We start from the raw sequence: 27819 nt of genomic DNA, 5'->3' as shown, positions 1-27819 counted from the left end.
CCAAACAAAGTGGCAAATAAGTTGTTCTCTTGCATGCATGTACTTTTAAATATGAGTATTGTGAATAAGGCACTATATAAGCGTCTGACCCGGCACAGATTCACACTGAGGCACGTGGCAATTGAACAGAAATCTTTTATTTTTCTTCACCTGTGGGGCACGTCTTCCCCATGAACGCCACAGACAATACACAGTCCCAAGCACTTAAACACAGCCCAAACACTCTTTCCCTGTGGGGCACGTCTTCCCCGTAAACCCCACAGGTATAACACAGTCCCAAAACACCTTACTGTCAACACAACAATCCTTCCGCTGGCACCACCACTCCTCTCCGGCAACCTCGTCCTCTTCCTCCTGATTCTAGCCCTGAGTGGTGGTTGCTGGCTCCTTTTATGGTCCTCCTGGAAGTTATCCTGGTGCTTGCTCACCTGTTCCCAATCGAACTCCCAGGTGGGGTAGATGATTAAACCAGCTGGGCTTAACGATCTCTGCCTCACCCCCTGGCGGCCATCCCAGGTCCCCACAGGGTTGGGGAGAACTCCCATGAAACCTTGTGGGAAACTGAGGCATCATCAACCAGGGAGGCTGCCACCAAGCGTCCCGGGGGAGGTACTGAGGAGTCCATGACGGCTCCCCCGGAACATAAGCAGCAGGGGACCCAGCGGCCCATTACAGTATATAAACGAAATTCCTGATAAAACTTTGAATAAAGAAATTCAAACATTCAGAAAGAAAGAAAGAAAGAAAGAAAGAAAGAAAGAAAGAAAGAAAGAAAGATCATTCGATCTATCCAAGACAGATGTATAGATCAAGACAGAATCCATCACAGGGCCCACTCATGCATACTAATGCACAAAGGGTCCTATTTAAAGTTGGCAAAAACTAGAAAACATCAGGGGAGAGTGCAGATTCCTCACGGAAAATGTCTAAGCATGGAACTCAAACCCAGGATGCTTGATCCACAATGTAGCAGCAATAACTAATACTCGACCATGCTGTTACATTTTTATTATGCTTTACCTAATATTCAATTAAATATATATAAGTATCTAAACAGTGATTCATTAAGGACTCTAAATATTCATTGCATGTTTGTCTTTCATTGCAAATCAATTATCTTCACCAGACAATTTTAACTTAAATAAATAAAACATGACAGCTGAACTATCAGACTAACCAATACATGTCCATATAATACTTAATGAGCTTTTAACTGTCTCATATGACAAATTAACATTCTTAGTTTTCTTACCATAGAATGTGTTCTTCTAACATTAGCTTTACCAGTAACATGCCTTAAAACTTTGTAACAATTAACATTATAAAGATTTTCTTCAGAACTTTGTTCATCAGTCGCTGTGGAAGCTCATTCTCTCATGACACTCTCTTAAAAAAATGTTTATTTTATATATTTGTTAATGTTTTAATTTCTGGACCAGCTTATTCCAGTATGGAGTTGCAAGGGCCAGGAACCGATTCTAGTTGCACTTTATGCACAAGAGGAATCAACCCTGAATGGGCACAGTTCACTGCATGGCCCACTCACTCACATCCTTGCCCATACTGAGCCTCTTTAGAGTTGCTAATCTCACTCAATTGTACTTCTTTAAGATGTATGCTAAAACTGAAGCATTCAAAAAACCTAACTGGGCACACTGAGAACTGCCAAACTTATCAGAGACAGCAGCCAGGACTTAATTCTAACCCAGGGTTATGGAGCTGTGAGGAAGGACTAACCACAACATCACCTTGCTGCCCCCAATTACACACTGATACTAACTTTTCAGTTAGTTGGTTTGGTTAGGGTTTTTTTGCCGTTTGGCAGGTTCTGGTTTCCAATTTTACCATACTTCATTGCTTCTCTCCCTTACCTTGAAGACATCATCTTCTCCAGGCTAGTAACATCACTCTCAGTTTCCCTTTCCAGTGACAGTTCAAAGATGTTTTGAACACTGTCTCTTTGGGGAACAAATGATCCTGTTTTTCATCCTGAGTATATTGATGAGCAATCTCTTTTCTGGAAATATATAATATCACTACTACTTGATTCAGATCTTCTTTCCTCACTGTCCACTGTTCCTGCTCATAAAGTACTGGTCTTTATTCTAGTGTCTTGAACATCTTCAGATTCTTATTTAGGTCTGCTCATGAATTCCTTTAATTTTTTGACATGTCTCTTTATCCCAATAAGTATACTGCTTCAAATTTCTTGGTGACATTTACAGTCATCTGTAATAAGGATTTCAAGATTGCAGAAAAGCTTGACCCCTTGAATGTATTATCTTCATTAATCTTCATTTCCTCTTCCGTCTTTCCTGTTTTGCTGAGGATGATCACTTTCATTTTCCAGATGTTGATTTCTGTGCCACAGTTCCTCGAAGTTTGACCTCTACCCTTTGTAAATTTGTCCCAGTTTTCTCCATTATAGCTGGTTCCTCAGCAATCCTTAGTGACATTTAAAATATTCCTCTTATTCTTGCACTGTCTTTTACAGCCTCCTTCATTTCATTCATCATTTGTTCTACAGATGATATTGAAATGGAGCAAGGAAAGCAAATGCTTGCTCTTTTCTACCCATCCTAGCTCTGTTAATTCTCTTCCTTATGTTGAAGGCACGATTCACATACATATCGATTTAACATTTTTTTTGTACTTCAATAGGAAGAAATGATGGATAAAATAACATAAATGCATGTGTTTTCAATCCATCAAGTACTTTAAAAGTAGGTAAGTCAAATTCAGTGTCAAAATCTGCTTGCAACACTAACAATAAATGTCATTAATATAATTGGCTGCATTAACACAATGTCAAACTCATTCCCTGAACTTACTCCTATGGGTATAAGAACACTGCTTGACAGACATTTATAACTGTGGCATTAGGGTGGAGCGTATCCCTACAGATCCCTACAAGAAGCAGGAATCAGCCGCAATGGATGATTAGCCAGTTATTTTAAGGGGGTAGCATTTACATAAAACAAATGTTTACTAAATAATGCTCTAAATTAAACCATATTTTCTTCTCATTGGATTGTATATTGCCAATGGCATATACTATAGCATTATTAATGCAGAATAAAAATATACAGTATACTGTTCTGCTAAAATTCAAATTTTATGAGTCACTTATGGCAGAACATCACATACTGCATCATTGTTTAATTAAAAATGATGCAGTCTAATTTAGGATACCCTCAAGCATCTAACAGTCCATAATACCCTAGGTCATCAGTCCTAGTCAATGCTTGATGCATCAAGTATGAGAAATCTGGCATCAGATTTCCCCAGTCATCAGTCATTAAATCTTAATGATCCTTAAGTTAGTTATCAAGGTGCGCCTCTCTGCTTTGCAATTTCATGTTCGAGGTATCATCACTGAAAGCATTCACAATTATAGTATAGACAATGAGTAGTGCTTTTGCAATATTAAATAAGTTTGTAGTGAAATAAAATAATGAAGAAAAAATAAACTGGTTTTCAATTTCATGTCAACAAGAATACATCATTTTAATATTGGAGAACCATGCATCTTAAAGAAATGTAAATAACAGCCCTTTATTAAAGTACAGCTCTCAGGAATACAGGATACACTATTTCTTATTAAGAAATGAGTATTTTCATTTATATTTATATAAGGCAACATACATCAACGTGATACAATTGATTACATTTCTTTAGTTTTTCCAGTTGGAGTACAGGCTGGTGAAGTGACTCGCTCAGGGTCACACAGAGTCAGTAGTGAGATTTGAACACACAACCTCAGAGTTTGAAGTCCAAATCCTTAAACACACTGCCGGCAAATCACTTTTGTGTCACTTTTGACTATTTCACATAGCCCTCCATATTTTATATAAACACAGTATAAAATGCAGAGTGCTACAATTTGGTCAAAAGTTCCGCATGAATCAAGTGCACAATTAGGCAAGAGTTATCTTTGACAGCATACATGTACAAAAACAACAGATAAAAAGAGAAATCAGAAATGTCAAAAGGCAGTTACATTAGGGAGGAATGCTGCTGACAATCTAAAGTCAGCCTCAGAATGTTCTTTCAGTACTTTAGCAGGAAGAAAAAAAATAAAGTAGAGGTCAAATGTGTTAAGGACACCAAGGGGGAAATAAAATACACAGCAAAGAAAATAGCAAATGCTGTCAATTTAATTTTTGGAAGACTTTAAACTCCAAAAAAAAGCTGCAGCCACAAGAAATATGAAAGATATACTACATGACTTGGAGACTATACGGAGATAAGTATTGTTAAAAGCTTAAATCAAATACAGATAATATTTACCTAAGAATGGTCACGGTATTAGTGATTATATAAACAAGCCCTTGACACATATTTTTTCAAAAGTTATCACATAGTAGGAAAACGCTGAAATGTGGAAATAATCAAATGTTTTCCCATTATATAATGTGTGATTGAGTGAATCCTAGTAACAGTATACTTTTGAGCTCAATGTGTCATGTGGGAATATTAACAGAAATGGCTATTAAAGACTGAGTAACACATTTAACATGTATCAAGTGCAGATGTATGAGAAAACACTGAAAACCGTTTTGGAGACAAATCATGTTTCCTTAGTGTGCTCCAATTTTATGATTAACAAAAGCAGTTAACCAGGATGATGCATACAATAATATTTACCTTGATTTTCCAAAGGGATTTCGTTAAGTAGTGCATCAGTGGCTAGTTATTTAGCTATATGAAATAAAAACTGCAGAAGCACAGTGCAGAAGGGTATGAAATTGCCCTATATTAGGTGATTTTAAAAGTGGCATCCCTCAAGAATATGTGGGTCAACAGTTCTTTTCAATTGAAACAAGACAAAGACGGAATTTGCTGATTTTGTCTGAAGATGACACTAAACTAGTGGGACTGCTGGATACCCAAGTCAGCAAAACTGTTACAGATTGACCTAGACATAATTTAGACTTGGCAAATACATGGCACATGTGGTTTAATGCAAGTAAATGTTAAGTTTTACTCATGGGAAATAAATATATTTGATATAACTCTACAGTAGTGGGTCTAGGCATTCTGGTATTACTTACATACCCCAACGACCTGCAGGCTGGGTTTACTGTAAACTCATTCTGTATGACAGACTGCACATGTGTAATGAGTGTGCCCTGTCATGAACTTGTGCTGCATCTTGAGTTAGTTCCAGTCTTGTTAGTTCCTAATGCTGCCTAAAAAGCTCCTGGTTCCAAAAGACCCAAAACTTATACAAGAGGGTTAGAAGATTGACAGACAAATCTTTACATTTGAAACTTTAAGGTACTCCTTATAAAGGAAAAGACTTGGGCGTTCAATTGAACTCATCACAGTCTACAAACAGTCTTTGCCACTAAAAGTTTTAAGGCATCTGAAAGGAAGTTGGGCAGGTCAATATATATAAATTGCAGCTTTCACTTCCAGTGTACAATGTAGAATAATCATTTTTACAGTGGTAGCACTGCTGCCTCACAGTAAGGAGACCTGGGTTCTCTTCCCGGGTCCTCCCTGATGTGGAGTTTGCATGTTCTCCCCATGTCTGTGTGGGTTTCCTCTGGGTGCTCCAGTTTCCTCCCACAGTCCAAAGACATGCAGGTTAGGTGCATTGGCAATCCTAAATTGTCCCTAGTGTGTGCTTGGTGTGTGTGTGTGTGCCCTGCGGTGGACTGGCGCCCTGCCTGGGGTTTGTTTCCTGTCTTGCACCCTGTGTTGGCTGTGATTGGCTCCAGCAAACCCCCGTGACTCTGTGTTAGGATATAGCGGGTTGGATAATGACTGACTGACTGACTGACATACAGTGCATCCGGAAAGTATTCACAGCGCATCACTTTTTCCACATTTTGTTATGTTACAGCCTTATTCCAAAATGGATTAAATTCATTTTTTACTCAGAATTCTACACACAACACCCCATAATGACAACATGAAAAAAGTTTACTTGAGATTTTTGCAAATTTATTAAAAATAAAAAAATTGAGAAAGCACATATACATAAGTATTCACAGCCTTTGCCATTAAGCTCAAAATTGAGCTCAGGTGCATCCTGTTTCCCCTGATCATCCTTGAGATGTTTCTGCAGCTTAATTGGAGTCCACCTGTGGTAAATTCAGTTGATTGGACATGAGTTGGAAAGGCACACACCTGTCTATATAAGGTCCCACAGTTGACAGTTCATGTCAGAATACAAACCAAGCATGAAGTCAAAGGAATTGTCTGTAGACCTCCAAGACAGGATTGTCTTGAGGCACAAATCTGGGGAAGGTTACAGAAAAAATTTTGCTGCTTTGAAGGTCCCAATGAGCACAGTGGCCTCCATCATCCGTAAGTGGAAGAAGTTCGAAACCACCAGGACTCTTCGTAGAGCTGGCCGGCCATCTAAACTGAGTGATCAGGGGAGAAAGGCCTTAGTCAGGGAGGTGACCAAGAACCCGATGGTCACTCTGTCAGAGCTCCAGAGGTCCTCTGTGGAGAGAGGAGAACCTTCCAGAAGGACAACCATCTCTGCAGCAATCCACCAATCAGGCTTGTATGGTAGAGTGGCCAGACGGAAGCCACTCCTTAGTAAAAGGCACATGGGCAGCCCGCCTGGAGTTTGCCAAAAGGCACATGAAGGACTCTCAGACCATGAGAAAGAAAATTCTCTGGTCTGATGAGACAAAGATTGAACTCTTTGGTGTGAATGCCAGGCGTCACATTTGGAGGAAACCAGGCACCGCTCATCACCAGGCCAATACCATCCCTACAGTGAAGCATGGTGGTGGTAGCTTCATGCTGTGGGGATGTTTTTTCAGCGGCAGGTACTGGGAGACTAGTCAGGATAAAGGGAAAGATGACTGCAGCAATGTACAGAGACATCCTGGATGAAAACCTGCTCCAGAGCGCTCTTCACCTCAGACTGGGGTGACGGTTCATCTTTAAGAAGGACAACGACCCTAAGCACACAGCCAAGATATCAAAGGAGTGGCTTCAGGACAACTCTGTGAATGTCCTTGAGTGGCCCAGCCAGAGACCAGACTTGAATCCGATTGAACATCTCTGGAGAGATCTTAAAATGGCTGTGCACCGACGCTTCCCATCCAACCTGATGGAGCTTGACAGGTGCTGCAAAGAGGAATGGGCGAAACTGGCCAAGGATAGGTGTGCCAAACTAGTGGCATCATATTCAACAAGACTTGAGGCTGTAATTGCTGCCAAAGGTGCATCGACAAAGTATTGAGCAAAGGCTGTGAATACTTATGTACATGTGATTTCTCAGTTTTTTTATTTTTAATAAATTTGCAAAAACCTCAAGTAAACTTTTTCTCATGTTGTCATTATGGGGTGTTGGGTGTAGAATTCTGAGGAAAAAAATGAATTTAATCCATTTTGGAATAAGGCTGTAACATAACAAAATTTGGAAAAAGTGATGCGCAGTGAATACTTTCCGGATGCACTGTACATACCCAGCCCAAAAAGAATAAAATACAGCAGTACAATCATCATCCAGATCTTCAGTGGGGAATGCTGATAACTGTACATCCAGGTCGGCAAAGTAAAGGAGGCACTCTTCCTGCTTCCTCCAGCCTTATAAATACTCACACATTTTTATGAAATTGACCAGGTATGGGTAACTATCGTGTTATTTATGGGCTGTGCTCTTCCAAGACCCAAATAGCACCTTTTCATCTATCTGTGCACCTGCTCTAATCACTCATGGCATCTGCCTGAAAGTGAGGGGTCAGGCCTGCTTTAATCAACCAAAATCCCTGCCTCATCTCCATGTACGCTAATACAATTAGGCTCACAATTACAATTATCAATTTTTTTTTTGCAGGTCTCATCTGGAATACTGTGTGCACTTTTATTCTCCATCTATACAAATAAAATCAGAATCCATTTGGGTTTGTGTTTGTTTGTTCCCTAATTACACAAAAACAGATAAAACGATTTTCACAAATTTTACATGTGCCTTGCCATTGGTCCTACTTAATATATATTGGGGAGAGGGGCTGTAATGGGAGGGGGGCAAGCCAAATACCAACACCAACACAAGGACTACAATTCCCATCAGGCAGCAGGAGTATATTATGGTGCTAATTTCCTAAGTTTGATGTTAAAGACCAAAAGGAAGTATGGTGTTTTCTTCTCATCTAATCTGGCTACGTTTTCATTGTCTTGCTTGATTACAGCTTTTGTCCTAGAGTACGTGTTTTTGTCTTATCATGGGTTGTGTTTAGCCATGTTGAATTTTCGAAACAAAGATTTTTTTCTCTGTTTGTTTATACTGGTAACACCGGGTACTTTGGCTAGCATTACAAAAAAGATTTAACACTGCTGGAGAAAGTTCTCAGAAGGCCTGGAATGAACTATGAGAAACATCTAAAACAGCTGAAACTCTTTAATTTAGGCAGAGACTAACATGTGACAAAACAGAGGTGTTTAAAATCTTTTAAGGGAGGGAGCAGAGCTGATGTCACCTGTTAATTTATTCAACAACAATAGTGGAACACTAATGGATAATTATCCAGCAATGTTAGAATGTTTTCTTTACACAGAGTATAGCAGTATACTAGGACAGTGGTACATTAGGAACCTTCAAATCTTAAATCAATAATATTGTAAAAGAGCTGGGTGAACAAGCTGTGCTATGTTCAGTTGAATGTCTTATTCTCATCAAAGTTTTTGTATGTGTTAATGCTGAAGGATGCTGCAGAATTCTGAATAGTCCCGATTTCACTCAAACACTTAAATATACAGTATTTGAAACTATAAAAATAACTGAAGTGAATACGATTTAAATGGAAATTATGCCTCTTCTTTCACTGGGAATTTACACACTATAGATTTATTAGGCTGCAAAAGTGTAAAAATAATATGCAGACCTGCTGCGTAAATGGGTTCTAAAAATACATTTGATTTATTCTTGTTTAAGAGGTTACTTAAGATGCCCAGGACTTGTGGGATTTTATTATGGTTTTTCTTAAATACGATAAAAACATGCCATATTTCTACAAATCGCTGGATAAAGTGAATTTACAGTATATGCCTTTACAAAGAAAATGCATTTAGATGAATTAGATTTTACAGTCTTTCTGTCCAAATACAAAGTTCCAAAAAAAAATTAAATACTTCAAAATAATTTCTATCATGATACACTAATAAAGAGGAAAAACAAAAATGGGGAGGCAATAAATTCTAATAGTATAGTAAAGAACTTCTCTGTTAAAACATAGCATTCTCAAATCTGCTCAAAGCAATTTAAGGTTACAGAGCCTACCCTGGCAGCATTCAGCACAGGACGGGAAAGAGCTCTGTACAGTGCAGCAGCCCCTCACAGGGCCGGCCAACCAACCCCCCAACCACGCACACACACTGGAAACACCAATCAGCCTAACATGTGTATCTTTAAAAATGTGGGAAGATACCCATACTATCATGACGAAAATGCACACAGATGTGGGAAGAATGAACAAATCCCACGCGGATAATGGTATGACAGAGGATCCAAACTGAGGATGTTAGATCTGTGAGGCAGGAGGACAATCCACTGCATCACTGTGCCTATACAATTTTTATTAATTTTAGAAAAAAGTAGATTAGAGTTGTAGTAGCTTTCTTCTAAAGTGTTTCTGAGAAAATCTTGAAAAATAAATGGCAATACACACAAACTCATACTCCTAATAAACACAGATTTCATGCACTTATGCCTTAAACACATTTATCAATGGGAAAAAAAACACAAACATATCCTTAACACCTGCAGTTGTTGAAGTGCTAATGAATGATCTACTTTTTACACTCATTTTTTTTCCTGCCGTCACTAATCTCACACAGTTAGTTTGTAGCTTGTACTTTATTGTTTACTGTATAGTGTACCTTATAATTATGACCTCTGTAAAATACAATATATAGTGTATACAACATTACAAGACAAGACTGACTGATGCATTGAAAAACCTACAGGAGCAAGTCTTCACAGCAGGGGTCCACAGTGTAGTGACAGGACTGTTGTAGATAATATTGCTTTATTGCACTAAATGTACAATACTGTGGAAAAGTCTAGAATAAATATAAAAGAGGTTCACAAATTTTCTAAAATCTCTTCTTTAAGCTGGTTTAATAGACTGTCTAAGCTTACTGTACAAGCATTGACACAAAGAAAGATCTAGCTCTGACACAACTGACAACCATGGGGTATACTTAAAAACTTACAGTATACCGGCACAATTTGAAGTTGAACAGTTGATCTGCATGTCTTTGGACTGTGGGAAGATGCCCTATGAATTATTTAGCCTCCTGCTGCTTCACAATTTGTGCTTAACGTGTAGTAAATAAATGACACTGTAAGGTGACTAAAATTAGACAAATAAACACTTAATACACTTACAGATGGAAAAAATCACCTCCACACAGGAATAGATAAATAGGTGATTTGAAACTTGAAAGTATATCTTTTAAAAAGACAGTGTGCTGGACTCATCAATTTTAACTGTAATCACAAGAATTACTTATGAACACTATGACACCACTTTAGGTTTTGTTTTTGTGTTTTGTTTGACTGGTGCCTTCTGTGTCACCTCTACAAGAAAGTCCCCACATATAATATAGTGTTTAACTCATCTTGATGTCTAGTTATGCAAGATGTCAAGCAATTTTGGGTCCCTCCCTATTTTTGGCCCACTAGACCCAAAATTTTGGACCATATTTTGAGAAGGAAATTACAGGATACCTTTATTATAAAGAGTAAACTAATAGATGTCTTGAGCAAAAATGATCAGAAGGACTTGAAGTTGTGCGTACCTATCAAATGACCTCAGGGGTTCATGGAGTGCGAGGGTTTAAAGTTACTTCTTTCCACAAAACTTTGACAAAATGAGTTATCAGTAATATAGGCAAGCGAAGTGTCGTTCTTTGCATTTTCAAGATTGCTCATCATGACTATAAGAAAATTTTGGATATTTGATTTTTTTTTTTATCAGTGGTCCTAACCTACTAATAGCCACTCCAAGAAGTTTAAAAAATTACAAATTTCAAATATAAGCATAAATTTTAGACAGTGAAGGTCAGTGATTACAAGTATCAAGTTATTCTTTTCGTTTTTCCCTACTATAATCAAGAATATTTCAGCTTTAAACATATAAATTGAAGCACATATTTTAATATTTCAAATACTTTGTGCAACTTTTCTTGTTTATTAAGTACTTGTACTTCATGAAGTAAATCGATACATTTCTTATGAGCATCTCAAATTAATTTCAGACTTTTTTTTATTTTGATTTATTCTTAAATCATACTTCCACTTATAAGCTCACTGCAATATACAAAAATAAACACATACTGTAATACAACAAATGAAGTGCAATAAACAGAAATATATACAAGTAATTAAAAAGGCCAATTGAATTGGCCTGTGCCAATTACAAATTAAGGAAGGTTATTCTTAAACTGTAAAACACATTTGTGGGACCTCATCTGGAATTTTGTTTCCAGGCTTAGACCTCATATTACAAAAAAGACAAAGTGCTGAAAAAAAGTTTTTGCCCTTTTCTAAAGTCCTTTGTTTCTGCACATTTTACACAATGAAATGCCTCAGGCCTTTAAACCAAATGTATTTCTTTATTCAAGGAACAGAGTTATCCCCCTTATTACCCATGTGAACAATGTATTGCTCCCATACCTTCAAAGCTTGGTTGCAGCTCCCTTATCATCAACAATCTAATCATTTTGATTATTCGATATCAGCCTTTCACTTCGCTGTTGATGAATTTTAGCTCACTCTTCTAAGCAGAATGTCTTTAATTTAGTCAGGTAGGTTGACAAGAGGTAACTGCTAATTTCAGCATCAAATTGAGAGTTTGACTGGGGCACTCCAAAACTGTGTTTCTTCTGAGCCATTCAGTTATAGATTTGCTGTTCAGCTTTGGGTTAGCGTCCTGCTGTATAAACCCATTACGCTTCAGCTGCAGGTCACTGTTATGTTTTGGCCAGGGTTCCTTCCCTGGCTTATGTTTTTTGTCTTTTTCATTCATATTTGAATTATTTACTATTATTCTTGTTAAACTGCACTGTCTATTTGTCATATACTCAATATCTTTAATGTATTATTTTTTTATGTTTAAAAAATATTTATGTACTGTTTCTTTAAATGTATATGTTCCCAGTGTTTTGTGGGTGGTTCCCCAAGAGGTTGGGTCACTTGTCAATCTCCATTGAGGGGCTGCTCCTAGCCCTATAAAGGCTGATGAGAAATGCAGTCCCTCTGCAGCACATTGTATGCTAAATTGTGTTGAGTTAGAATTGGTATTTCTTTATTCTCGGCTTATGACTTAAGGATTGTGGATTGAACTTGTTTTGCCATGGATTGCCTAGCAGGCAAATCCTTTTTGCCTCCTTTTTGATATGTTTGAGCGTTATGTTATACAGTGGAACCTTGGTTCACGACCATAATTCGTTCCAAAACTCTGGTCGTAAACCGATTTGGTCGTGAACCGAAGCAATTTCCCCCATAGGATTGTATGTAAATACAATTAATCCATTCCAGACCATACGAACTGTATGTAAATATTTTTTTTTTTATGTTTTTAAGCACAAATATAGTTAATTAAACCATAGAATGCACAGCGTAATAGTAAACTAAATGTAAAAACATTGAATAATACTGAGAAAACCTTGAACAACACAGAAAACTAACACTGCAATAGTTCGCGCTATAGCGCTACCAACAGCTGGCTAAAAACACTTTTTTTATATTTTCTTCAATAATGGCAAGTTGTCAAGTCTTGAGGTAGCAAAGCATCCCCACACCATCACACTACCATCACCATGTGTTATTATAGACATGATGTTCTTACTGTCAATCACTGTATCACCTAAGGTGGATGGCCAGGATCCTTACCTGGCTGTGATGCCTTAATAATGGAATGACCACAGAAGAAAACAGGCACAGGACATTACCTCCCCTTGAACACTAGATGGCAGACCCCTGGGTTGCAGTGGTGCTTCAGATTCCCACGAGGCTTCATGGGAGTTGGAGTTTGGCATTGCCCTGTTGGGTCCCGTGGGTGCCACCTTTGAGTGCTGCAGAGACTGCAGAGCCCTACTTAGTTGGGCCTCTGCCTCACCTGCAAGGGCTTACAGACCATGCTAATGGGCCACAGGAAGTACTCCTGGGTACTGAATAAAGAAGCCCACTGCCACTGGTCCACTGGCCCACTGCTGGAAGGAGTGGAGGTGAACAAGACACAAAGAGAGAAAGAAAAAGGAAGAGAAAAAGAAAGTGATTTACTGTAAATATGGTGCTTGTGTACTGTGCTGCATTGGTTGGAAACAATTTGAGAAGTGTTTCCCAAAGAAAAAGAAAAAATGTGTTTTGCTGAACTTGTGGCTGCATCTTTCTGTGTTGGGTTTGGTGAGCTGGTGCATCACCTGCAGGCCAAACACCTTTACGACAGACATACTGTAGTGAGGCCTATGTGGAACTCTCTCATGAATCATTACTCAGTCTCATTCCTATCATGGAGTCATGAACACTGGCCTTAGCTTAGGATAGAGATGCCTGCAGTTCTTTGTAAGTTCTTATGAGATTCTCCATGACTTGAATGAATCATCACTGTACCCTTGAGGTAATTTGGCAGGCAAGCCTTTCCTGGAAAGACTGTCCTCTGTTCCAAATGTTCTCCATGTGTATAATGCCTGGCATTGTACAGTGGAGTCCCAGAGCTTTAGAAATGACTTTTTAACTCTCCTGATTAGTAAGTTTCAACATTTTTTCCCCCCATCCCTTCTGGAATTTCATTTGATTGAAGCACAGTGTTCTAAAAACCTTGAGGTGACTACTTCACTGTCATGTTAACTTAGTTTTTTAAGTATGGTTTATTTATAAGGCACATTTAAAATAACCTACCGTATATACTCGCGTATAAGTCGGGTCTTGAAACCTGAAAAATCGATTATAAAATCAGACCCCGACTTACACTTTTTTTTGTTATCTTCTTGCTTCCTCCAATCTCACACCAGTTTCTCAGACACATCGAATTTTGTTGCAGCAGAGCAATTACCAATTTCTTTCACCACTTCAACAACTTTTAATTTAAAACTAGCTTCATATTTCCTTCTGATCGAACACTCCATCGTAGATAAGGGATGCTCTTACAATAAAGGTGTATGAGGGTGTGAGATACAAAAACACAAAATAGTGCAAACGTTGCTTCAGAGTAGTTTGGGTATTTCTGTGTGGTCATGCAGGCACAATACATAGAAAAAAAAGGCAGTGTGCTCTCTGTTTACTCTCCCAGGTGGGCGTTAGCATATTGTAATCTCTTGGACCAATAGTGTGAGTTTTCCACATTCGACTTATATGACTGATGTTATAAAATACCGGAAATTATATAGTAAAATCGAGCCCCAACTTATCCATGGGAGAACTCAAACGCAAGTATATACAGTATGATGACCAAACTGCTGCACATTAAAATAAAGGTAAAAAAACTATATTTTAACACAGAATAAAATAAAACAAAAGACATAAAACACACTAATAAAAAAGTATTAAATAAACCAATTTAAAATCAAAGCCAAAGTGAAAAGATGTGTTTTCAGCCTGGATTTCAAAATGGCCACAGCTGTAGCAGACTTGACATGAGCAAAGCCTAGGAGTGGCTGTTGCAAAAGCACACTCACCATAAAGCTTTGGTCAAGCCCTCGGTGTCACAAAGATGTCTGATTAGAGGCTTTAAGTTGTCAAAGACGAAATGTAACAATCTAAAACCCATTTGGGCACTTAAAAACAAACAACAGCATCTCAAAGTCAACCTTGTAATGGACCAGAATCCATTGAAGAGAGGCTAATATAGGAGAAATATTGCCACGCTCATGTGTGCCTGTCAAAAGTCTGTTTTGGACCAGCTGTAGACAAAGGGATTGCTGGGTAACTCCAATGTATAATAGATTACAGCAGTCCAGTCGTGAAGAAATAAAGGCATGAGTCACCTTTTCAAGATCAGCAACAGGCAAAAATGACTTGATCATTGCTAACAAAGGCCTTAACAACAGAATGTATATGGTTATCTAATTTGAGGTCACTATCAAATATCACACCTAAGTTCTTAGCAAAAGATTTCAATGTATGGTGCTAGTGAACCAAAATTACAGTCACAGGCACTATGAAGATCAGAGATCCCAAACACCACAGTCTCAGTTTTCTTTACATTAAAATCAAGAAAATTTAACAACATCCACGATTTTATTTCTTCCACACAGTCCAATAAGAACTTAAGGGAGTGACCCCATTTCAATGGTAAATAGATTTGCATGTCATCAGCATTTGAAAGAGATACTAGGTGTTGAGGGTTAAATCTCGTGAGGTTTATGTTCAACAGAGCTGGCTGTGTTCAGTTGAGTTGAACTATGAATTGACTTTAGTCAGCAGTTTGAGTGACTTCCTAAGGAGGCAATCACCATGTCACACGGTTAATATGGGTGTCGGATTCCTTTATAACTAAAATATATGGAGTAGCAAATTACAAATGGTGTTATATGTTTACGCTCGTTACTTTTATCTATCATTACACTCTAAAGGTCTGATGGATGGATTAAAAGCCCGAAGTCTATATGACCATCAGCATCAAGTGACTCCGTGAGAACCCTAACTACAAAGAGGACTATTTCATTTATGTTAGGTAGAATGCCCAGAGGGGACTGGGCGGTCTCGTGGCCTGGAACCCCTACAGATTTTATTTTTTTTCTCCAGCCTTCTGGAGTTTTTTTTTTGTTTTTTTTCTGTCCACCCTGGCCATCGGACCTTACTCCTTTTCTATGTTAACTAATGTTATCTTATTTTAATTTCTTATTTTGTCTGTTATTTTTCTTTTCTTCATTATGTAAAGCACTTTGAGCTACTTTTTGTATGAAAATGTGCCACATAAATAAATGTTGTTGTTGAAGCCATTCATTGTGACAAACATATAAAAACAGAGAATATTAGGAAGGGAATGAAACTGTTTTTACAATATTGTAGCACCACTATGGTCTACTAGACTAACTCTGCCACAAGGACGGACTGAAGGAGGTCATATTTTTTCAGTTTATTCAATAGAATGGTGGTTCTTAAGCTTTTTTTCTTGTGACCCAATTTTGCCTTTATTGGGCGTTTACAAACCACAATCATCCTGAAGGGTCATCCAGGTTATCCATCCCCTATGGAGAATTGCACCATCTTGATGGAAGAAGGTGGCAATTTCACCTTGCGCACATTGCAGCATTCCACAAATTGTTCACAACCCTTTCCCATTAACTACTATTGTGATTCATAACTCAGTTTGACTCAAGTTCACACATCAAGCGACCTATAGTTTAAGAACTACTACAACAGAAGATTGAGAGGTTACAAGATCGAAGTGTTTCAAAATTATAAAGGGAATTTATAGTTTGGATGCCAAGGATATTACTTTAAAACAAAGTTCATCAGTGAGAACATCAGGGCACAGATATGAAATGGCAAAGAGTGAATTTCACGCAAACTTTAGAAAGTATTTCTTCACATATATAACATTAGACATATGCAATATGATACCATGCATTACAGATATCAGTACTCAAGTACAAGAGTTGAATCTAATTTGCACTTAAAGGGTCTATACAAAACATTTCCATACCTGGCAGGATCTAATCAATAACATTTTAGAATACGCATTTAAATTGAGGAAGCAGGTTCTCTCCCCTCTTTTACTCCATTTATCTTTATTCATTTATTATTTTATCTCTTCATTTGTCTATACTAGCATAAAGTTTTACACAGCAGGCCTAGCTCTCTTTATCAGGGGTGGGGGTTGATTTGTTTAGAACTTTTTTTTTTCTTTTTATAAAACTTGAGTTATGTGTATGGAATGTTATTTGATTTTAATAAATTCAATAAAATTAAAAAAAAAAAAAAAAAAAGAATTTGAAATCTCCCAAAGCAAAACCTTGCTTCGCTTCTACACATCCCAGTAAACTTAGGACCAAAAGTACTCAACGCTTCTGTCTTGCTCTTTTCCTGCTGGACCCACATGAACAGAGTGGACATTTACATCTGTCATATCTATATCTGTATCACAGGGTAGACTGGCCAGACACCCAGGGCCGGTCTTAGGCCACTGCAACCTATGCGGCCGCAGTGGGCCCCGCACTTTCATAGGCCCCCGCGCTAATTCTAGGTGTAAATTATTAAATTAAACCATTATAACTTATAATCATGTATAGGTCAGCGTGTTTATTCTGTTTTTGTTTTTACAGTGTTTTTTATCTATTACGTCGTTGTTTCAAGTGATTACGACAAGTAAATAAAATTGAAAAAAAATTGTAGCTGCTCGGGTGCTTTATCTCTAACTCGTCATTTAGGGGAACTTGGGGTAAGATGAAACAGACACCGTTCTTAACCTTATGATGGCTCAGCTCAGTGAAACCAATCAAATAGGAGGAGCTATTTATGGAGAAGATGTTATCGATTTTTTGGATGAATAGTTTGAAATTTACCGGCAGTGGTTTAAATTTTCTCTTTTCTGTCAGACGAAGATTTTTTCACCGGTGAGTAAAGCTTGTTCCTCAGAAACAAGCGTTGTATAAAATTCGAAGATCCTGTACATTGATAACCCACCCTATGTTAACAGTCAGCCATAGAATCATCGGCACATCAACTTGTATCTTTATACAATTTGTTTTATGAATAGTCTCTCATTTCAAATGTTTAAGATAGTTTTACAAAATAAAATAATGTGATTCGTCTACCCAAACGATTGTTTCATCTTACCCGTAGTAGGGGTAAGATAAAAAAAAATTTTTTTCACAAACATTTGCTCAAAACGTACCGATTCATCCCTAAGCGACAAGCGCATGCATATGCAGATCATTAACAATAATTTGACTGAAAATTACTGGTAAAAAGCAAAAAATGTGGATTTGACAAGGAATTTTAAAAGTGGTTCATCTTACCTCAAGTTCCCCTAAATTGGTAGACTTAAGGTATTTTTTTAAATTTTATTTACTCGTAATCAAATGCAAACGTGACATAATCAAATGCAAATTGTCGTTCAAACGTTAAATCACGTAATCAGATGCAATAACGACGTAATAAATCAGTAAATACTTTATTTTGTTCATTTTTCATTTTTTTAACTGTGGCATCTGGTGAAAGAAGCTTCTCGCGCCTCAAACTAATCAAGAATTACTTGAGGTCAACAATTCACGAAGATAGATTGAACAATTTGGCAATTCTTGCTATTGAGCGTGATCTATGTAGGAAACAAAATTTTGATGATATACTGTATGACTTTGCTACACGCAAGGCTCGTAAAGTAAAGTTAATTTGATCGTGATTTTGTACTTAGTAAAGAATGAATAAAATGCAAAGACGAATTTATTTTCTAATACAAAATCTTAATTTTCACTTATTATCCTTATCCCTACCCCGACTGGGCCCCGCGCAATCCGTTTCGCATAGGGCCCCGCAATTGTTAGGGCCGGCCCTGCAGACACCCCTTACTTCATGGGGCACAGTGATGGAAATGGGAAACAGTCTTGTTTATTAGACACTCACTGACAAATAGAAATATGAAGCCGTTTTATAACACTAATATAGCTACACCACACCAGCTTTGTTTCAGTGCTTATACAGTACAGTGCTTGTACTTTTCTTTGCTCTCTTTGTTTACTCCACCACTGTGCTTGGTTATTTAGTAAAATGATCTCCCTGTAGAGTTTAGCCCCTTTGAAGTTTACTCTGGGAAAGGTGGGACACTAGGCATTTTACAGTGGTAGATCAATTTTTTAAAAGAATTTCATGCTTTACAGGAAGGCAGCATAAGCAAGCCAACTAAAATGAAATGTGGCTACAGCTTTTTAGGTGGTCAAGACTGTGGCAGCAGCATTCTGGACTTGTAGAAATTTGAAAGTATGTAACAATGCCTTTATCACTTCCCATTTGAATTACTACAATTCTCTTTTAACGGCCTTCACTTTCAAAAGTACTTTAGGATCTGATCAAGAGAGTTAGGGTAGGACTCAGTGATGTTTTATAAGTTATAAAGTTTTTGACTGCAGCCGAGTTCTGGGATTTAAAGATCAGGCTGCTGTCAAGAAATGTTGATTATAAAAGATGGAGGTATAACTTCTAAAAATCTTATTTTAATGAGGAGTCAGTCTTCTTCAGTTGGCCATATGATTTTACAAGTAGTACAGTAAATTCAGTTTTGTGTGTGTGCCGATTTGGTGGATGTCTCTAGAAATCCACACACCGTGTTTGAGGCAGGCTGTCAGCTTTTCCTTAACAGGCATGCATCAAGAGCTAGTTGCTGCTTGTAATACAGTGAAATATAAGGGGACTCTGATGAATCAAGCAGCCCTGTGGTAGCACAAAAGTGCTAAAAAGAAATGTGACTCAAGTAAAGAATCTATAGGTGAAAAGCTGTGGGGAGCCAAGTTTAGCAGTGGAAATCTTTGACTACAGCTGACAGAAAGATAAGAAGACATCCGCCAGAAGAAAGGTCATGCTAGTCAAGCATAATTCATTAGATGATTCCTAAGGAGTTTGTGGTCAATTCTATCAAAAACAGCATTTGAGGTCACAGTGGGATAACCAGCATCAGCACTAAACATTGTCAGTGATGTGCAAGTTTGAACTAATAATGAGGACTAAGTGATAGAGTCATATTCATTAAACATTTGTAGATCTACGATATGTTCATTGAACAGTTTGAAATTACTTCTTGGTATTATTAATATCTTTACTGGAGCCAAAATGTGGCCAAGTTACACAACTTACTTTCTGTAGAATAAGATTTAGGTAGACACTCTCCTCCCAGTCGATATCTGGATCTCCGAGCCCTGGCAGTTTTTTGGAATCCCGACGATAAACTTCAACTTCAACCTATTAAAAAAAAATTACCAAAAAAAAAAGTATTTTATGTTATGCAGTTAATTCAAGTACAATCAGTAAGGTGTTTTATTCTCCAAAGTTTATTCTACAAGCAAGCCAACTGATTTTAACATTATTTTTACAGACTAGAATAATACAGAAATAACAGAAATGGGCAGTATGACCCATCCACTGATCCATCCAATCAAACTTTGGTTTATATTTTTAAAATTATGCTAGAAGCTGTTAATTAAGGTCATTTGCTTAACTCCATCTATCACTCATCTGTATTCACTCTGTCCAGTTATGTATCAGAGAGAAAATTACATCATTCACTACTGAACAATCTTTAAACACATATTTGATATGGAGATGGAAACCATGTGCACCAACCACTACCACCCATTTGTTTAAATTGATTAATCTAAAAAATACTCATTAAATTTTCAAATGTTGACTTTGTGTGATATAATAAATATCTAAACCTTTTTATACAAGTGTTAAATGAAAAGTAAAAAAAAAAAAAATTAAAATACGTTTACACTCATGATTTCCATATGCTTACCTTTATTACCTTTTTGAATTGCATATGCATTATGACATATTGACATTACCTGGAATAATCTGCTACAGCGATCCTGCACCATAGTGAAATATATTCACAGTTCAGAACTCACCAACATGACCTGATAGTCCATTTGTTTGCAGCCAGCTCTAAATTATAATCTACAATAATTGTAATCAATATTCATAATCTACAAAAATCTCTACATGCTGCCATTAAGATAATTAATTCATCAACATGACCTGATACTCCGTTTGCTTACGGCCAGCTCCAAATTACCTCTCTATTATATAAAAAATCCTGGTCCGAGACAAGACTTTTTCAGAGAGATGATTTCATGTCCCACGAGACAAGACTTTGTGCCAAGAGATTTAACCACGCCCGGGGTCGGAAATAAAAGCGAAGAGTAGATGACAAACTAGAACGTCGTAAAGAGGCTCAGAAAATGTTGGCGTGATACACATTCAGAGCAGGTTAGAGATAAATAAAGTACTAAAATTTGAAAGTCTGAAAAAAATGATAGAAAAGATTGCTTTTGCACAAACAAATGGAAATTATTACTCGATGAAATAACGGAACAGCGAAAAGAGACCAAATATATGGACATAGGTAATATGACAGAAGTATGTAGATATTGTTCAGATCTAAACTTTAAGTCGGAGACTTGTAGATCGTCTAATTCATGTTGCCATCAGGGAAAAGTAGTGTTTCTTCCCAATGAAGAGGCATATCCTCAAGAAATAAAAGATTTGTTGTTTGGTGAAAGTGAAATCCACATACGCAAGCAACAGAGACGCAAAGTGGCTGGTGAGTAGCAGGGGGCAAAACCCCCTAGTAATCTACCATAAAATCACAATAATTGTAATCAATAATTATAATCTACAATCTACAAAAATCTCTACATGCTGCCATTAAGATAATGAATTCACCAACATGACCTAATACTCAATTTGTTTACGGCCAGCTCCCAGGTGCTAATCAGACATCTCAAGGAAGTGCTTAACCACAATATTAAAATGCGTTATCCAGGCAGGTTTAAGAATATGAAATATACAGCATGTGACATTAGTTATTGCAAGCAATAAAAAATGTAAAATGCAATACAGAAAGTGATTACAAAGCTATGAGCTACTGTTATACACAGCTATGTGAATGGTTTGGAAATGGGTACACTTGAATTCAGAATGTGAAGGCTCAAGGCTTTGCTATGTGAGTCATTTTGCTTCTTTCAAGGTTAATGCACTTTTAGTTGCTATTGTACAGGCATCCACAAACACATGCATTTATTTACCTTCTTTAGAGTTTGCAAGGTCAGAGTAGGCTATCCTCAGATCATTGAGTGCTGGGCAAGAACGAGCTCGGATGGAATAAGAAGCACATTCAATCACACGAGTATATACACAGTCATTTGCTCATAGATGAACACAGCATGCACATGTTTGCTGCTCACTCAGGTGGCTGACGTGTGCTTTGCAAACGCTAGAGGCTGTTGAGAGTTTTTGGTCTGTTCTGTGGTGTGTGATTTAAATAAAAAAAAAATACATTTCTTAAAAACTTGGGTTTTGGTTGCCGATAAGGAACCGTGTGGGAATTTTTAAAGCTTTTTACCTTTAGAAGGGTTTTTTTGCCCGCACAAGAGCAAAAGTAGCTGGGTTTTTGGATGAGCGCTTGGAAAAGTTACTTGTACTTGTTATCTGTATTTGAATTAGCATCAAGGAGGTAGGGTTGAAAGATGCAGTAACTGATAACGGCATTTGAAGCAAATAACTGCTTCATCGTAACATACATCTTGCCTGAAGAAGGTGCCTGAGATGCCTCGAAAGCTTGCATATTGTAATCTTTTTAGTTAGTCAATAAAAGGTGTCATTTTGCTTGGCTTTTCTCTACAAGGAAAAGAAAAAAAGGCTGCGGCTGACTTCAAAGCAGTAAAAGGGGAAGGCTCAGCGGTGCGCAAGTAAGCGGCCATCGTTAAGTCGCCAATCAAGCACAAGGGGTTGTAGGAGCAAATAAGGTAGTAAAGTTTTATTTATTTGTTTATTTTAGATGAAACAGTCCAGAGGTAGAGCAGTTAAGTAGGCGACAGCGTAAGGGGTTCATTAACTCTTTTAAGGCGGATGTCGACTTTTGTCGACAGGAGGGGTTGAAGGCGAATGTCGACCCAGGGATAGGGGGCGACAATCAGCTGTTAATGGCGACAAATCTCACTGTCACGTCACAGGCATTCCCTCTATGCTTGGAGGAATGCTAGACTCGTTGACTCGGCAACTAAACATTGCGTGTGCGTGAGTTGCGAAATGTAAACAAAGGCAAGATGGCACCGACATGTGAAAAGGCAGCGAAGCAAGTGCAGAAAACAAAACACTTGGCAGACGATGTTTTGCGCATTATCGCGGAGTCGGACTCTTGATTTTTCAGAATCGGATTTTATTCGCAGTGATCAGGAGATCGAGCAAGAGAGTGAGAAGCAGGCATCAGCTGATCAGACACCAGCCGATGCCGCGCCAGCGGATCTGCTGCCAGTTGAGTGCCTTCGCGCAGCCGATGCATCTACGGCAAGGTTCGCATGGGATAAATACACAGACATTGATCCGTTGAGAGCCAATCTGGCTACCGGAGTTTACAAGACGGCATGGCTTGCTGTTGGACACGACAGATCACCAGCTGCTGTACTTCAGGCTGCTCTCTCCTGATGCTGCTTTTCAGCTACTGTCAGACGAGACAAAGAGGTAGGCAGAGATTTTTTTTGAATCGCGGGCTGCGTTTGCATCGCATTCTCGTTATTCAAAGTGGAAACCCACAAGGAAAGACGAGATGAAGCGTGCTGTGGCATTACAAATAGAGATGGGACAGAACTGGTGATATAACTTCAGGGAGCATTGGTCCAAACGTGTTTTGTCCCCTGGTGGCTTAGGTACGTGCTGCTGCAAAGTTTTATTCACTTCTGTAATAAACAGAAGCAAATCCCATGGGGTGAGCCAGGCTATAATGCCATACATAAAGTTCATAAAGTTTCAGAAGATGAAAAGAGGTGACAATACGGTTTTCATGCAGGCAGAAAACTTGGTGGCAGTGGCATGGCACGATGGCAAATGGGTGACTTGTCTCTCTACAGTACACACTAACAATATATGTGAGAAAGTGCAGCAACAGACAATTGAAAAATAGGCACCAAAGCAACACATATTGTAAGGAGTGCAATGTGGCAATGACTGAAATTGGCTGCTTTGAGTGAGATCAGATTTTGCTGTGTAAAATGTATGTGATATGTATGTGAAATCATAGAGTATGCAGGCTCATACAACATGCAAGACAGTAACATTTGTCAAAAGTAAATATTTTTTGTTGATTTGATATGTTAAACAATTGCTTTGTGTTCTGGGACAGTGCCTCTGGATTGGCAGACCGGGGTGGTGGTCCCCCTCTTTAAGAAGGGGGATCGGAGGGTGTGTTCCAACTACAGAGGGATCACACTCCTCAGCCTCCCTGGAAAAGTCTATTCAGGGGTCCTGGAGAGGAGGGTCCGTCGGATAGTCGAGCCTCGGATTCAGGAGGAACAGTGTGGTTTTCGTCCTGGTCGCGGAACAGTGGACCAGCTCTATACCCTTAGCAGGGTCCTGGAGGGTGCATGGGAGTTTTGCCCAACCAGTCTACATGTGTTTTTGTGGACTTAGAAAAAGGCATTCGACCGTGTCCCTCGGGGAATCCTGTGGGGGGGTACTCCGAGAGTATGGGGGTACCGGCCCCCCTGATAAGGGCTGTTCAGTCCCTGTACGATCAGTGCCAGAGCTTGGTCCGCATTGCCGGCAGTAAGTCGAACCCGTTTCCAGTGAGAGTTGGACTCCGCCAGGGCTGCCCCTTTGTCACCGATTCTGTTCATAACTTTTATGGACAGAATTTCTAGGCACAGCCAGGGTGTTGAGGGGGTCCGGTTTTGGTGGGCTCAGGATTGGGTCACTGCTTTTTGCAGATGATGTTGTCCTGTTTGCTTCATCAGGCCGTGATCTTCAGCTCTCTCTGGATCGGTTCGCAGCCGAGTGTGAAGCGGCTGGGATGAGAATCAGCACCTCCAAATCCGAGACCATGGTCCTCAACCGGAAAAGGGTGGAGTGCCCTCTCAGGGTTGGTAGCGAGATCCTGCCCCAAGTGGAGGAGTTCAAGTATCTCGGGGTCTTGTTCACGAGTGAGGGAAGAATGGAGCGTGAGATCGACAGGCGGATCGGTGCGGCATCCGCAGTAATGCGGGGCGTTGCATCGGTCTGTCGTGGTGAAAAAGGAGCTGAGCCGCAAGGCGAAGCTCTCAATTTACCAGTCGATCTATGTTCCTACCCTCACCTATGGTCATGAGCTATGGGTAGTGACCGAAAGAACGAGATCGCGAATACAAGCGGCTGAAATGAGTTTCCTCCGCAGGGTGTCTGGGCTTTCCCTTAAAGATAGGGTGAGAAGCTCAGTCATCCGGGAGGGGCTCAGAGTAGAGCCGCTGCTCCTCCGCATCGAGAGGAGTCAGATGAGGTGGCTCGGGCATCTGATCAGGATGCCTCCTGGACGCCTCCCTGGTGAGGTGTTTCCAGGCACGTCCAACCGGGAGGAGGCCCCGGGGAAGACCCAGGACACGCTGGAGGGACTATGTCTCTCGACTGGCCTGGGAACGCCTTGGGATTCTCCCGGAAGAGCTAGAAGAAGTGGCCGGGGAGAGGGAAGTCTGGGCATCTCTGCTCAAGGTGTTGCCCCCGCGACCCGACCTCGGATAAGCGGGAGACAATGGATGGATGGATAGTTTTTGGAAAAATATTCAGCCCTGGGAGAAAAGAAACAAAAAAAAAATTAGCCCTAAAAGAGTTAATACGGGGAATACAAACAGTGCGAGTGGAGAGCTTATAAGTAAGAGGAGCGCAAAGTTAGGAGAAGAGACAGAGAAAAGTAAAGTTAACCTCATAGAAAGACAACTAGTAGGTAGCTGAGGGAGAACAATACAGGAGCTCAAGGGGAAATGGTGTAAAATATCTGTAGCAGATCTTAGTGTTACCATTTAAGTTAAGGAGCAGCCAAAAGAAGAAGAAATTTAATTTTAAGAAGAAACCAAATCAAATTTTAATAATGAGGCCAGTGCAATGCAAGTCCTGTTGGATGTTGGACTTTTTAGATGATGGTTTGGAAGAACCAATCATTTAAAAGCCTGTACAGCAGCTGTCCTTCTGTCTCGAGTGATGTTAAAATGTTTTATAACAGAGAGATGTTACTCATATCCTTAGCCCGACATCCACATATAATATGTGTTTACAAAGTGTGTTTTAATAAGTTTACATGTGTTTAAAGCATGTGGGAGGGATATTTTAAGGCTTAAACTATTAAAAAAATGTTTTAAAAAAATGCTATGTATATGGTCTTTCTATATCACGGATTTTCACCTATCTCTGATGGGTCTGGAACGTAACTTCTGCGATAGGCAGGGGATCACTGTATTTTGTAAGAGTACAGATGCAAAGACTAAAATTGTTAAGTTGAACTTTGGTAGGGCTAATTTTGAGCAGATGCAACAATGTCTAAGTAGGATACACTGGGATATGTTTTTAAGTGTGGAGACAGTCGAGGAGCAATAGAACAGGTTAAAAATGTTTTATATGTAATGCAGAACAGACACATACCTAAATTTGGAATTAATAGGAAACTAAAAAAAACTCTATGGTGGATTAATAAAGATTCAAAAAAGAAGTTGCAAAGGAAAAAACTGCTTTATAAGGCATATAAGACTAATGACTGCAAAGTGAATCGTAGAGCATATGAGAACATGAGGGCAACCATTAAGAAGGATATCAGGGAGGCTAAAAGACAGTTGGAGAGGAATATAGCAGATAAGGCGAAAGACGACCCTAAGAGATTCTTTCCGTATTTTAGTAGTAAAAGAACAGTCAAGGAGGAGAGGTCAAGTGCATCAGAAATAGTAAAGGGGAATTAAAAGATACAGACAGTGAAATAGCGGATGCCCTAAACTTACATTTTTCTGAGGTGTTTACAAGTCAGCAAGTGGATAACCTCCCAGAGGTAACAGGGACTACTAAGGCGGTACTGAGGGATTTGGAAATTGTAGAGGGAGAAGTGCTGCTCAGATTAAATAAGATGAAATCAAACAAATCACCAGGACCAGATAATATTTATCCTCGAGTTCTTAAGGAGGCTAGTGAGTACATATATAAACCCTTGACACATATTTTTAGGAAGTCACTGCACACTGGAGAGATTCCGAAGAGACTGGAAAACGGCAAATATCATCCCATTATATAAAAAGGGTGACAGGGCAGATCCAAGCAACTATACGCCAGTAAGCTTAACATTCATCACAGGAAAATTAATGGAAGGAATTATTAAAGATATGAGCAACACCTGGCAAGGACAGGAGTTATTCTGAACAGTCAGCATGGGTTCAGAAGAGGGAGGTCATGTTTACTAACATGCTGGAATTCTATGAGGAGGCAACAAAAGAATACAATCAAAGTGGAGCATATGATATTATTTATCTGGACTTTCAGTTAACTTTTTTTAGTTAGCCAATAAAAGGTGTCATTTTGCTTGGCTTTTCTCTGGACTTTCAGAAAGCATTTGATAAGGTGCCACATGAGAGGTTGGGCATCCAATTAAAAGAAGTGGGAGTTCAGGGTGATGCTTTTAGATGGGTGCAGAATTGGCTCAGAGAAAGGAAGCAGAGGGTAATGGTGCAAGGAACCGCTTCAGAACTGGCCGATGTTAAGAGTGGTGTTCCACAGGGGTCAGTGCTAGGGCCGCTGCTATTTTTAATATATATAAATGATTTAGATAGGAATATAAGTAACAAGCTGGTTAAGTTTGCAGATGATACCAAGATAGGTGGATTAGCAGATAATTTGGAGTCCGTTATATAATTACAGAAGGGCTAGGATAGCATACAAGCTTGGGCATATTTGTGACAGATGAAATTTAATGTCAGTAAATGTAAAGTATTACATTTACACTTACTTTAAAGTAAAAATGTTAGATTTGAATACACAATGGGCGGTCGGAAAATCGAGAGTACACCTTATAAGAAATATTTAAGAGTCATAGTGGACTCTAAGCTACCGACTTCCCCACAGTGTTCAGAAGCCATTAAGAAGGCTAACAGAATGTTAGGTTATATAGCACAATGTGTGGAGTACAAGTCCAAGGAGGTTATGCTCAACCTTTATAATGCACTGGTGAAGCCTCATCTTGAGTACTGTGTGCAGTTTTGGTCTCCAGGCTACAAAAAGGACATAGCAGCACTAGAAAAGGTCCAGAGAAGAGCGACTAGGCTGATTCCAGGGCTACAGAGGTTGAATTATGAGGAAAGATGAAAAGAGCTGAGCCTTTACAGTTTAAGCAAAAGAAGATTAAGAGG

At 38.9% G+C, this 27819-nt stretch overlaps 2 protein-coding genes across 2 annotated transcripts in view; one reads left to right on the top strand and one right to left on the bottom strand.

Moving 5' to 3' along the window:
• The window catches only part of LOC114647671 (glutamic acid-rich protein-like), a 792149-nt gene that overhangs the window by 595644 nt on the left and 168686 nt on the right, over nt 1-27819 (top strand). The gene's annotated exons all lie outside the window — the stretch shown is intronic.
• kiaa0930 overlaps nt 1-27819 on the bottom strand; it is a 167900-nt gene that overhangs the window by 49238 nt on the left and 90843 nt on the right. Inside the window, exon 3 of the mRNA XM_028804711.2 lies at nt 19772-19876. Coding sequence (XP_028660544.1) covers nt 19772-19876 — 105 coding nt within the window. The remainder of the gene's footprint in view (nt 1-19771; nt 19877-27819) is intronic.

The sequence above is a fragment of the Erpetoichthys calabaricus genome, chromosome 1 (genome assembly GCF_900747795.2).
Source record: "Erpetoichthys calabaricus chromosome 1, fErpCal1.3, whole genome shotgun sequence".
NCBI classification, from domain to species: Eukaryota; Metazoa; Chordata; class Cladistia; order Polypteriformes; family Polypteridae; genus Erpetoichthys; species Erpetoichthys calabaricus.
This window is presented reverse-complemented; position numbering and strand designations above follow the sequence as displayed.